Raw genomic sequence first — 14,128 nt, forward strand, 5'->3', positions numbered from 1 at the left:
CACACCGCGCCCAGGAGAGAGAAGAATGGATAGCAACCATTCGTCAAATTCCATAACGTCACCACATCCTTACGAAGGATAGAGGAGGAGGAGGAGGGGGGTTAGATGTTTTCCAATGCATTTGTCACATCTCGGTTCCTTTTTCAGTAATTCTGTGTGCGCTCGTATTTCTGGCAGCGCTTGCATTGGGCAGCAGTTTAGGTGTACTGAAAGCCTCTATTTGTACTCTCAGATACAATATTTCATTAATGACATAGATTTTTTTAATACATATATTCAACTTTATCAAAGAATAAAGTGAGACAAATAAAGAAATTTAAATATTATGTGTGTACCTCTTTTCTATTTCTGATAACATTACGATTAGTCTACACCAGAAAACCTTTTACATCCTTTTGCTGGAAATAATATATTTTTCAATAATTATATGTTAAATTAAATTAAATGTTTGTAGCGCGATTATCTGGGATAACCCAACTGACATTGCTTGCATAAATAACGATTTGTTCATCGCTACTCAATTCAGTCGGTTGTGTGGTAAAATAAAAGATAGAAGTGTTAAATATCAATAAATTATGTAAGTACTTATTAATTATTAATTTTGATAGCATCTGATAATGTTAAATATAAACTATAAACAAATTTAAGGTTTTGGTAATCTAAAAATAAATTTCGCCAACTCTTTTGGCTTCGTAAATAACACATTATTTGTTTATTTTCCGATTTTTTTGTATTCTCTTTTCTTTGATGATAGTAAATAATTTATCGGGTTTTAAAATGTACATATAAACTAAAATACTGAAAATAAGTATAAATGTATTTACATACAAATGAATAAAAGTAAATGTATAAAAAGATTACCATCACAAATTAATATGCAATATATTATCAACATTCAATTTTCATCCAATTTTCTTGTTTTTGTTTGAGATAGATCATCAAACTGTTGGTCTTTCTGTTTTTACTTTATGATTTGAAGATCTTCGATATATTAGCTAATTTTCCAGTCTGCTACTATTTAGTGAGTATAATTTTTCCTTTCATTGCTCTTTGTGTTGTGACATTATTTTATATAATGTTTGTTAAGTTAACCGTGTAGGTGATATCTGTTAGAATAAGTAGAATACACTGATTAAAATTTTTGTTTTATAATGCAAAAACGTAAATAAAACCTTACAAAGACTGTATAATCTGCCATACTCCTCTTCATCTTATATGTTTAATCTCATTTCCATTGCAAACTATTAAAATCTCTTTCATGTTATCTGTTTGTTTGATGTTTTTTTAAATTTATTTTAAAAAGTTTTAATTTTCCAGAAGTCTGGTATCCTTTAGTTTATCATTTTCGCTGAAAGAGATCAAATAAATAAAATTTTTACTATGCTAAGTGAATGACTACTGATTGCATAACAAATTATTATAAACTAACAGAAGTAACAATCGTTTTGATAGTGAAGGAGTATAGTGGAAACGAGTACCTCACAAGGTCGCTGATCGGGAGTGGCTGCCAAATAACCATGGGCGTACATTCAGCAAGCGGAAAAGGCTTTTAAAAAAAAAAAAGTAGTAACAGGGGATACGAAAGTTTTACTCAGTATGAGCATCTTTAGTATTTTGTTATAGGGTATTAGGCACGTACTTTGAATGATCAAAGTTAAACCATTAAACCAAATAAGAGGAGAAACAATGAAGTAAAATCTTCTGATTTATATTGGTATATGTTTATTAAAATTTTATCGGTAATTCTCTTTATCCATCTGCTGTCGCTAGTTCTTCTTACATGTCCATACCACTTTAGCCTTTTTTGTTCTATATATGTTAGTATGTCTGTTTCTTTGTCGAAACCAAATTCAGATTTCTTCTTTAATCTGTGCCTTCTAAGAATTGCAAGGCAAAACAGACGTTGATAAAGATGTAATTAGAGGTATGGGGAATCTAAAATTGCATTCCACAACATATCTTGTCAACTAAACAAAAATCCTTAGCGAATTGGTTTCTAGTACTCATAAAGAGTATACCGAAATGAAAGGAAAGACAGTTAAGATTTTATTTCACGTATAGTGCGTCTGTATATCCGCTTATACGTATTTCATCCTAAAAGGAATCTTTGTAGCGGCTATTTACAAAAGCTCTGAACGTGATACGAAGAATCCTTTTAGGATAAAACATAAAACAACACATAAAAAACAGGGTATGCAACTAAAAATAAACAGATTACAATGTAGAACCAAAGAACATTATTTTAGAAATAAGCATTAACAAAACCAAAGAAATGTAATCTGGCACCAGAAACAACCAATTTATTGTGATCAACAACCAGGAAACTGAGAGAGTGATGGAATTTGTACAGGATGTTAAAAATTAATTGGGGTTTACTTGGTAAACATTTTTTGTAATGCCATCCGTTTTCAAGATAAAGAGAAACATTATTGGAAACATTTTAATAAAATTTTATACAAATTTGTTTTGGAATCTGATAGATCCCATAATTTTTTTTTATATCCCACTCTCATAGAGGGCGCTAGTTACAAGGTTCGTACCAAGTATTATTTAACATAACTTTTTAAGGGTATAATCATTAATCAAAATTTCTTTAACATCGTGCCAAAAAGGTTTTGTTAATCGGCTATATTGGCGTCAATTTTGGTCCGAGAGTCAAGCGAATGGACATTTCCTACATAAAATTGGCCACTCGTTCTTTTGCTATACTCAGAATTTTCCTACATCTAACTTTTCGTGAGAAAAATTTCCAATTGGATGTATGTATTCGCTGAAAATTTCTAGAAAATTAAAAGTGTATATTTTTTTTGAAATTTGAATTATTTCGATTAAGGGTGACTTGCTGATTAAAAAAATCTAAACACGTGGCCAGAAATAATGCACCGTTTTGCCGGAAAATCGAAAAAACTGTAGACCATTGGATTTTTATCAAATTTCGTTAATCGGCTATATTGGCATCAATTTTGGTCCGAGAGTCAAGCGAATGGACATTTCCTACATGAAATTGGCCGCTCGTTCTTCTGCCATAATCAGAATTTTTGTACGTCTAACGGTTCGTGAGAAAAATTTCCACTTGGATGTATGTATTCGCTGAAAATTTCGAGAAAATTAAAAGTGAATATTTTGTTTGAAATTTGAATTATTTCGATTAAGGGTGACTTGCTGTTTAAAAAAAAATAAATATGTGGCTAAAAATTATGCACCGTTTTGCCGGAAAATCGAAAAAACTGTAGATATTTTAATTCGATTTTTCCTCTTTTCCGGCAAACTGGGGTTAAGGGATCAGAAAAAAACACATGTTTGAAATAAGCTGGACCAAGTGCGTGTACCAAAACATTAAACAAAATTTTTTTTTGGAAAATTTGGAAAAAGTTTCCAAGGGGGTACCCTTGGATTTTTATCAAATTTGGTTAATCGGCTATATTGGCGTCAATTTTGGTCCGAGAGTCAAGCGAATAGACATTTCCTTCATAAAACTGGCCGCTCGTTCTTCTACCATACTCAGAATTTTCCTACATCTAACGGCTCGTGAGAAAAATTTCCACTTGGATGTCTGTATTTGCTGAAAATTTCGTGAAAATTAAAAGTGAATATCTTGTTTGAAGTTTGAATTATTTTGATTAAGGGTGACTTGCTGTTTAAAAAAAAAAACATGTGTAGAAATTATGAACCGTTTTGCCGGAAAATCGAAAAAACTGTAGACCATTGGATTTTTATCAAATTTCGTTAATCGGCTATGTTGGCGTCAATTTTGGTCTGAGAGTCAAGGGAATGGACATTTCCTACATAAAATTGGCCTCTCGTCCTTCTACCATACTCAGAATTTTCCTACATCTAACTGTTCGTGAGAAAAATTTCCACTTGGATGTATGTATTCGCTGAAAATTTCGAGAAAATTAAAAGTGGATATTTTGTTAAAAATTTGAATTATTTCGATTAAGGGTGACTTGCTGATTAAAAAAATTCAAACATGTGGCTAAAAATTATGCACCTTTTTGCCGGAAAATCGAAAAAACTGTAGATTTTTTTATTCGATTTTTCCTCTTTTCCGGCAAACTGGGATTAAGGGATCAGAAAAAAACACATGTTTGAAATAAGCTGGACCAAGTGCATGTACCAAAACATTAAACAAATTTTTTTTTTTTGTAAAATTTGGAAAAAATTTTCCAAGGGGGTACCCTTGGATTTTTATCAAATTTAGTTAATCGGCTATATTGGCGTCAATTTTGGTCCGAGAGTCAAGCGAATGGACATTTCCTACATGAAATTGGCCGCTCGTTCTTCTGCCATAATCAGAATTTTTGTACGTCTAACGGTTCGTGAGAAAAATTTCCACTTGGATGTATGTATTCGCTGAAAATTTCGAGAAAATTAAAAGTGAATATTTTGTTTGAAATTTGAATTATTTCGATTAAGGGTGACTTGCTGTTTAAAAAAAAATAAATATGTGGCTAAAAATTATGCACCGTTTTGCCGGAAAATCGAAAAAACTGTAGATATTTTAATTCGATTTTTCCTCTTTTCCGGCAAACTGGGGTTAAGGGATCAGAAAAAAACACATGTTTGAAATAAGCTGGACCAAGTGCGTGTACCAAAACATTAAACAAAATTTTTTTTGGAAAATTTGGAAAAAGTTTCCAAGGGGGTACCCTTGGATTTTTATCAAATTTAGTTAATCGGCTATATTGGCGTCAATTTTGGTCCGAGAGTCAAGCGAATGGACATTTCTTACATAAAATTGGCCGCTAGTTCTTCTGCTGTACTCAGAATTATTCTGCATCTAACGGCTCGTGAGAAAAATTTCCACTTTGATGTCTGTATTTGCTGAAAATTTCGTGAAAATTAAAACTGAATATCTTGTTTGAAGTTTGAATTTGAACTGAGAGTCAAGGGAATGGACATTTCCTACATAAAATTGGCCGCTCGTTCTTCTACCATACTCAGAATTTTCCTACATCTAACTGTTCGTGAGAAAAATTTCCACTTGGATGTATGTATTTGCTGAAAATTTCGTGAAAATTAAAAGTGAATATTTTGTTAGAAATTTGAATTATTTCGGTTAAGGGTGACTTGCTGTTAAAAAAAATAAACATGTGGCTAGAAATTATGCACCGTTTTGCCGGAAAATCGAAAAAACTGTAGACCATTGGATTTTTATCAAATTTCGTTAATCGGCTATGTTGGCGTCAATTTTGGTCCGAGAGTCAAGCGAATGGACATTTCCTACATAAAATTGGCGGCTCGTTCTTCTGCCATACTCAGAATTATTCTACATCTAACTTTTCGTGAGAAAAATTTCCAATTGGATGTATGTATTCGCTGAAAATTTCGAGAAAATTAAAAGTGGATATTTTATTTGAAATTTGAATTATTTCGATTAAGGGTGACTTGCTGTTTAAAAAAAAAACATGTGGCTAGAAATTATGCACCGTTTTGCCGGAAAATCGAAAAAAATGTAGACCATTGGATTTTTATAAAATTTCGTTAATCGGCTATATTGGCGTCAATTTTGGTCCGAGAGTCAAGCGAATGGACATTTCCTACATAAAATTGGCCGCTCGTTCTTTTACCATACTCAGAATTTTCCTACATCTAACGGTTCTTGAGAAAAATTTCCACTTGGATGTATGTATTCGCTGAAAATTTCGAGAAAATTAAAAGTGGATATTTTGTTGAAAATTTGAATTATTTCGATTAAGGGTAACCTGCTGATTAAAAAAATCCAAACATGTGGCTAAAAATTATGCACCGTTTTGCCGGAAAATCGAAAAAATTGTAGATTTTTTAATTCGATTTTTCCTCTTTTCCGGCAAACTGGGATTAGGAGATCAGAAAAAAACACATGTTTGAAATAAGCTGGACCAAGTGCATGTACCAAAACATTAAACAATTTTTTTTTTTTTTGTAAAATTTGGAAAAAATTTTCCAAGGGGGTAACCTTGGATTTTTATCAAATTTGGTTAATCGGCTATGTTGGCGTCAATTTTGGTCCGAGAGTCAAGCGACTGGACATTTCCTACATAAAATTGGCCGCTCGTTCTTCTGCCATACTCAGAATTTTTCTACGTCTAATGGTTCGTGAGAAAAATTTCCACTTGGATGTCTGTATTTGCTGAAAATTTCGTGAAAATTAAAGGTGAAGGTTTTGTTTGAAATTTGAATTATTTCGATTAAGGGTGACTTGCTGTTTAAAAAAAAATAAACATGTGGCTAGAAATTATGCACCGTTTTGCCGGAAAATCGAAAAAAACTGTAGACCATTGGATTTTTATCAAATTTCGTTAATCGGCTATATTGGCGTCAATTTTGGTCCGAGAGTCAAGCGAATGGACATTTCCTACATAAAATTGGCCGCTCGTTCTTCTACCATACTCAGAATTTTCCTAGATCTAACGGTTCTTGAGAAAAATTTCCACTTGGATGTATGTATTCGCTGAAAATTTCGAGAAAATTAAAAGTGGATATTTTGTTTAAAATTTGAATTATTTCGATTAAGGGTGACTTGCTGATTAAAAAAATCCAAACATGTGGCTAAAAATTATGCACCGTTTTGCCGGAAAATCGAAAAAATTGTAGATTTTTTAATTCGATTTTTCCTCTTTTCCGGCAAACTGGGATTAAGGGATCAGAAAAAAACACATGTTTGAAATAAGCTGGACCAAGTGCATGTACCAAAACATTAAACAAATTTTTTTTTTGTAAAATTTGGAAAAAATTTTCCAAGGGGGTAACCTTGGATTTTTATCAAATTTGGTTAATTGGCTATATTGGTGTCAATTTTGGTCCGAGAGTCAAGCGAATGGATATTTCCTACATAAAATTGTCCGCTCGTTCTTCTGCCATACTCAGAATTTTCCTACATCTAACGGCTCGTGAGAAAAATTTCCACTTGGCTGTCTGTATTTGCTGAAAATTTCGTGAAAATTAAAAGTGAATATCTTGTTTGAAGTTTGAATTATTTCGATTAAGGGTGACTTGCTGTTAAAAAAAAATAAACATGTGGCTAGAAATTATGCACCGTTTTGCCGGAAAATCGAAAAAACTGTAGACCATTGGATTTTTATCAAATTTCGTTAATCGGCTATGTTGGTGTCAATTTTGGTCTGAGAGTCAAGGGAATGGACATTTCCCACATAAAATTGGCCGCTCGTTCTTCTACCATACTCAGAATTTTCCTACATTTAACTGTTCGTGAGAAAAATTTCCACTTGGATGTATGTATTCGCTGAAAATTTCGAGAAAATTTAAAGTGAATATTTTGTTTGAAATTTAAATTATTTCGATTAAGAGTGACTTGCTGATTAAAAAAATCCAAACATGTGCCTAAAAATTATGCACCGTTTTGCCGGAAATTCGAAAAAACTGTAGATATTTTAATTCGATTTTTCCTCTTTTCCGGCAAACTGGGGTTAAGGGATCAGAAAAAAACACATGTTTGAAATAAGCTGGACCAAGTGCATGTACCAAAACATTAAACAAAATTTTTTTTTTGGAAAATTTGGAAAATTTTTTCCAAGGGGGTACCCTTGGATTTTTATCAAATTTGGTTAATCGGCTATATTGGCGTCAATTTTGGTCTGAGAGTCAAGCGAATGGACATTTCTTACATAAAATTGGCAGCTAGTTCTTCTGCCGTACTCAGAATTTTTCTACATCTAACGGCTCGTGAGAAAAATTTCCACTTTGATGTGTGTATTTGCTGAAAATTTCGTGAAAATTAAAAGTGAATATTTTGTTTGAAGTTTGAATTATTTCGATTAAGGGTGACTTGCTGTTTAAAAAAAATAAACATGTGGCTAGAAAGTATGCACCGTTTTGCCGGAAAATCGAAAAAACTGTAGACCATTGAATTTTTATCAAATTTTGTTAATCGGCTATGTTGACGTCAATTTTGGTCCGAGAGTCAAGCGAATGGACATTTCCTACATAAAATTGGCCGTTCGTTCTTCTACCATACTCAGAATTTTCCTACATCTAACGTTTCGTGAGAAAAATTTCCACTTGGATGTATGTATTTGCTGAAAATTTCGTGAAAATTAAAAGTGTATATTTTGTTTGAAATTTGAATTATTTCGATTAAGGGTGATATGCTGATTAAAAAAATCTAAACACGTGGCCAGAAATAATGCACCGTTTTGCCGGAAAAATCGAAAAAACTGTAGACCATTGGATTTTCATCAAATTTCGTTAATCGGCTATATTGGCGTCAATTTTGGTCCGAGTGTCAAGCGAATGAACATTTCCTACATAAAATTGTCCGTTCGTTCTTCTGTCATACTCAGAATTTTCCTACATCTAACGGTTCGTGAGAAAAATTTCCACTTGGATGTCTGTATTTGCTGAAAATTTCGTGAAAATTAAAAGTAAATATTTTGTTTGAAATTTGAATTATTTCGATTAAGGGTGACTTGCTGTTTAAAAGAAATAAACATCTGGCTAGAAATTATGCACCGTTTTGCCGGAAACTCGAAAAAACTGTAGACCATTGGATTTTTATCAAATTTCGTTAATCGGCTATGTTGGCGTCAATTTTGGTCCGAGAGTCAAGCGAATGGACATTTCCTACATAAAATTGGCCGCTCGTTCTTCTGCCATACTCAGAATTTTTCTACATCTAACTTTTCGTGAGAAAAATTTCCAATTGGATGTATGTATTCGCTGCAAATTTCGAGAAAATTAAAAGTGTATATTTTGTTTGAAATTTGAATTATTTCGATTAAGGGTGATTTGCTGATTAAAAAAATCCAAACATGTGGCTAAAAATTATGCACCGTTTTGCCGGAAAATCGAAAACACTGTAGATTTTTAAATTCGATTTTTCGTCTTTTCGGCAAACTGGGATTAAGGGGTCAGAAAAAAACACATGTTTGAAATAAGCTGGACCAAGTGCATGTACCAAAACATTAAACAAAATTTTTTTTTTGTAAAATTTGGAAAAAAATTTCCAAGGGGGTACCCTTGTATTTTTATCAAATTTGGTTATTATATTGTATTTTCTGAGTGAGTACTGTTCTTTTGTATTACTAATTATAAAATGTCAATGTTTGTGTAATTGGTAAAGTATTTTTTGACTGGCCAAAAAATATACTTTTGCTTTCCAAATACTGTTTTATTCTTAGACGGGTAGATAAGTTATGTCATCGTTAATAATTAATAAAAATATGAAACATTATCTAGAGGGTGCAGCACATTAGGACTTCGCTCGCAGGCGGTCGACGTCCTAGGATCGGCCCTGGTGGTAAGTGGTATGTTCAAATCTATGTAATTGTGAAAAAAGTGCATATGTCACATAAGGTGAGTGATATAATTTTATATTGCTTGTGCATGAAATAACGCTTTTTTTCATTAATTAGAATTAATGTAGTGACTTAGTAAGCTAATTAATTCACAAATAATCTATTTGTATATGGTATCATCAACGAATGCATCTTTTTTGGCAAACAGCCCTGAGAAATAAGCTTTTTTCGTGACACTCGTCCGGCCAAGCAACCGACAGTTGTTTGGAGTAATATGGACCTCTATAACAAGAACCTATATGTTTCCTGAAGTCGGTTTTTTGGACTTAATTAATTATTAACAAATTAAGGTCAAAAAACAGTAAATTTCTGTTTTTTTCGTCTATCAGCAAAAAGTAAAGCGTTTGAAACACATTTGAGAAGAAAAGAAACTTATAAGTCATATAAAAATCTTCAAAATGGCGTTTTCTAAACGTTCCTATCCTTATTTGTTGCTTAGAAAGTTGCCAAATAAGTCAAAAGTTTTAGTTTTTTATAAATGTTAATAACTTTTTTTTAAAATAAACTTATAAACTTAATATTAGACACAATGGTGGACATTGTGGTGCTTAAAATAAGATCAAAATTTCAAGTCAATCGGTCAAAGAGTTTAAAAGTTATTTAATTTGTTTATCCAATTAAGTATATTAAATATGCGGATAGATTCTAAAAGAAGAAGATTTATTCTATTAACATTATTTGAAAAAAAAATGAGGAAAAATAATTTTAACCATTGCAAGATAATTTGGCAAAAACATGCCAATTTTTTGCTTATAAACAATTAGAATAACTTTTTAACCATTTACTGCAAAAAGCTGATTTTCTTACATTTTGATAGCCTGAATTTTTTGACAAATTTAAAAGGAAAAAAGTTGACACTATGACACTTTGGGACGAAGTTAGTGCCTTTTTTTATAAATTAATAGCAGCTTTGTTTATAACAATTGTTGCCTTACGAGGCCTTATTAGGATCGTCTGAAAGAACATACTTTCAGGTTTTAATGTAAAAAATTCGTAAAAGATTACATTTTAATGGAATTGTTCACAAAGCTTCAAAATTGTGGTCCTCAAAATTGGTCAGCTTTGAAACTAGTGAGAGCGCAGTTTTCGCAGACTTTGTTTACAGATTTCGACGTTTCTTTTTTTTGTATGTACTTTTTGCGTACATTACGAATATGTGTTATTTAAATTATTAGGTTATTAAATAAACTATTTAATTTGACTAAACGATTTTTTTTCAGTTTTTATTTTGTTTTGAATATTTGATGTAATTTTATTGTAAAAAAAAATATTTATGAATAATATATACTTCTTCAATAAACTTCATAAATATTTTATTATAGATTTTATGAAAAAAAAAACAAATTATCCTATTCAATTCTATCTACTTTGAAGTACTTACTAATATTTCTTTAAAAATAAAAAATCTCAAAGCAAAATTAAGATTTTCCTCAATGGAAAAATCATCTCCACGAAAAAATTTTCATGGCAATATATTTATTTATTTATTATTATTTATTTATTAAACACTTTTTAAACAAATTGTAAAAAAATATATTTTTTGCTTCAAAATTACTTTCTTGTAATCATTTGAATTATTCTAAGACGTTATTCTTGTATTTTTTTTTTTTTTTTTTCGTAAAATACCTACTTACTTTAGACTTAAAATGCAAATAAACAATTAAAAATGCCGGAAAATGCAGATTTTAACGTTTTTCGAGGCCATTTTTTAATAGATTATACATCGAATTTAAAAAACAAAAAATATGAGGTAAAAGTTTACAAAATAGGTTCAAAATGAGCAAGTCCATTTTGATTTGATATAGCATAAGTCAGTTTAAAATATTCATAAACAAATTAATATACCGTTGCGTTTCGGGATAAATAGACTTTACAAACATCTAAACTTTAACGTTTCAAACACATTGTTTATTCTTTACCCCTAAGCTAAATCTTATTTTAATTGAAAAAAGAAATATTTTGCTACAACATTACAGTAAAAAGTTAACCCAAAGTTTACCACGGAAGCTGTTTATTTATAACAATTTTTTAACAAATAAAAAATTTCATATGTGTTTGAACTATTTATTCTTTTTTTTTTTTAGATATACTAAGCAAGTACCCGTGGTATACTTTGGGTAAACTTTTTACTGTAATATTGCAGCATCATATTCTTTCGAATAAAATAAAATTAATATTGTAGTAAGAAATAAAGATTGTGCTTTAATCGTTAAAGTAGGGACGCTCATCAAGTCTATATATTTCAAGACGCAACGGTATATCAATTTGTTTATGTATATTTTAAACTGACTTTTGCAATATAACATCAAAATGAAAATGAGCACTTTTAGGCGAATTGACCCATTAAAAAATGGCATCGAAAAACGCTAAAATTATTTTTTTTTTGGCTATTTTAGTAGTTTATTTGCCCTAGTAAGCGTTTAACATAAATATCATAAGAATCATTTTCGTCTTGAAATAACTCTTAAAAGATTAAAAAAAATTGTTATACATAAATAGGTTGCCATGGAAAATTTTCGGAAAACTTTTGAGCATGGCATATTCATCATCATCATCAACTAGCCTCTAACGTCCACTGCTGAACATAGGCCTCTCGCATGCTTTTCCATTTAGTCCGATTTTGCGCCATCTGAATCCAATTTGTAGTCACTCTTTTTATGTCATATGTACATCTTGTTGGGGGTCGACCTCTATTTCTGTTAGCTTGTATTTGGGGTCTCCATTCTAAAATTCTTTTTGTCCACCGGTCATCAACTGATCTTGCTACATGACCTGCCAGTTCCACTTTAGTGTTTCAATAACGTCTGGTACTCCTGATCTTTTGCGTATAGTAGCATTGGGTATTCTATCAAGAAGAGAAATCCCTAACATTATTCTCTCCATTGCCCTTTCCGCAACTTGTAGTTTACTCACTGTTGTTCTTGTAAGTGTTAGGGTTTCTGCGCCGTAGGTCATCACTGGTAAAATACACTGTTTAAATACTTTTCTTTTCAGACACATTGGAATCTTAGACCTAAAAATATCCTTCATCTTTCCAAATGCAGCCCAAGCGAGGTTTATTCTTCTTTTCAGCTCGATTGTTTGGTTGTCTCGACTTATTCTGATCTCATGGCCCAAGTATTTATAGGAGTCAACTGGCTCAATATCTTTGTCTTCTACTGAGATGTTTTTGTTGTGGACTAAATTTGTCATAAATTGTGTTTTTGAAAAATTTATTTTAAGACCAACTCTTTTTGTGGCAGTATGGAGTTCTTGGAGCATTATCTGTGCCTGATCGAAGCTGTCTGCAATAAGAACGATATCATCTGCAAATTTAAGGTTATTTAAAAATTTTCCCATCTACATTGATGCCCTTTTCGTTCCAATCTATTGTTTTACAAGCGTATTCTAGCAAAGTTGTAAATAATTTAGGAGACATGTTGTCTCCTTGCCGAACGCCTCTTTCAATACGAAAGGTCCCAGTATCTTCATTAAGTCTTACACAGGCTGTAGCATGCTGAAAGATGTATCTGATGAGGGATATGTATCGGTGATCTACTCTACATTGTGTTACAGCTTGGAGCATTTTACTTTGATTGACCGTATCAAATGCTTTTTCAAAGTACAAAAGCATATAGCACATTGGCATCATAATAATATCGATTAAAACAAGTTTCAGCATTTCGGTACGAAATCGATCTTTTTCGACAAAAGCCACACGCGTAGCATGCTTAGCAAGAAATAAAACCTAGTTTATCTGGGATTATTTATTTTTCAAGCATTACATAAACCAATAATATTTTTAGAGAAAATGAATAATAAATAGAATAGGATAATTTGTTTTTTTCATAAAATCTATTATAAATAAAATATTTACAAAGTTTATTGAAGAAATGTATATTTTAATCATAAATATTTATTTTTTACAATAAAAATTACCTCAAGTATTCGTAACAAAAAAAAAATAAAAACTGAAAAAAGAAATGTTTAAACAAATTAGATGGTTTATTTAACAACCTAATTATTTAAATAATACATATTCGTAATGTACGCAAAAAGTACATACAACTTAAAAAAAGACACGTCGAAATCTATAAACAAGAAACAGAGATACATTTAACAGCTCCTTCCCCCTCCTGCGCTCTCACTAGTTTCAAAGACGACCAATTTTGAGGACCACAATTTTAAATCTTTGTGAACGATTTTTTTAAAATGCAAACTTTTTCGAATTGTTCACATTAAAACCTTAAACCATGTTCTTTCAGATGACCCTAATAAGGGTCTTAACTGTTATAAACAAAGCTGCTATCAATTTATAAAAATAATTCACTAACTTCGTCCCAAAGTGTCTTAGGTCAACTTTTAGGTTTCCTTTTAAATTTGTAGAAAAATTCAGGCTGTCAAAATATGAAAAAATAAGTTTTTTGCAGTCAATGGTTAAAAAGTTTAGTGATTAACATTTATAAAAAACCGAAATTTTCACTTATTTTGCAACTTTCTAAGCAACAAATAAGGATAGGAACGTTTAGAAAATGCCATTTTGAAGGTTTTTATATGACTTATAAGTTTCTTTTTTTCTCAAATTTGTTTCGCTTTACTTTTTGCTGATAGACGAAAAAAGCAAAAATTTACCGTTTTTTGACCTTAATTTGTTAATAATTAATTAAGTCTAAAAAATCGACTGCACGAAACATATAGATTTTTTTACAGAGGTCCGTACTACTCACAACAACTGTCATGTCGTTTGCCTGGCCGGTTCAGTATCACAAACAGGGTACTTTTTTTGCTTATTTACCTGGTCTATAATATTTACAAACAAAACCACTTTGAGTCTTTGAGCCTAGTTATTTTAA

At 31.2% G+C, this 14,128-nt stretch overlaps 1 protein-coding gene across 1 annotated transcript in view; it reads left to right on the forward strand.

The window, feature by feature from the left end:
* Positions 1-439: 439 nt before the first annotated feature.
* LOC140443887 (inter-alpha-trypsin inhibitor heavy chain H4-like) overlaps positions 440-14,128 on the forward strand; it is a 70,166-nt gene continuing 56,477 nt past the window's right edge. Inside the window, exon 1 of the mRNA XM_072535387.1 lies at positions 440-577. Coding sequence (XP_072391488.1) covers positions 576-577 — 2 coding nt within the window. The 5' untranslated portion in view covers positions 440-575. The remainder of the gene's footprint in view (positions 578-14,128) is intronic.

This window comes from Diabrotica undecimpunctata, chromosome 6, assembly GCF_040954645.1.
Source record: "Diabrotica undecimpunctata isolate CICGRU chromosome 6, icDiaUnde3, whole genome shotgun sequence".
Lineage (NCBI taxonomy): Eukaryota > Metazoa > Arthropoda > Insecta > Coleoptera > Chrysomelidae > Diabrotica > Diabrotica undecimpunctata.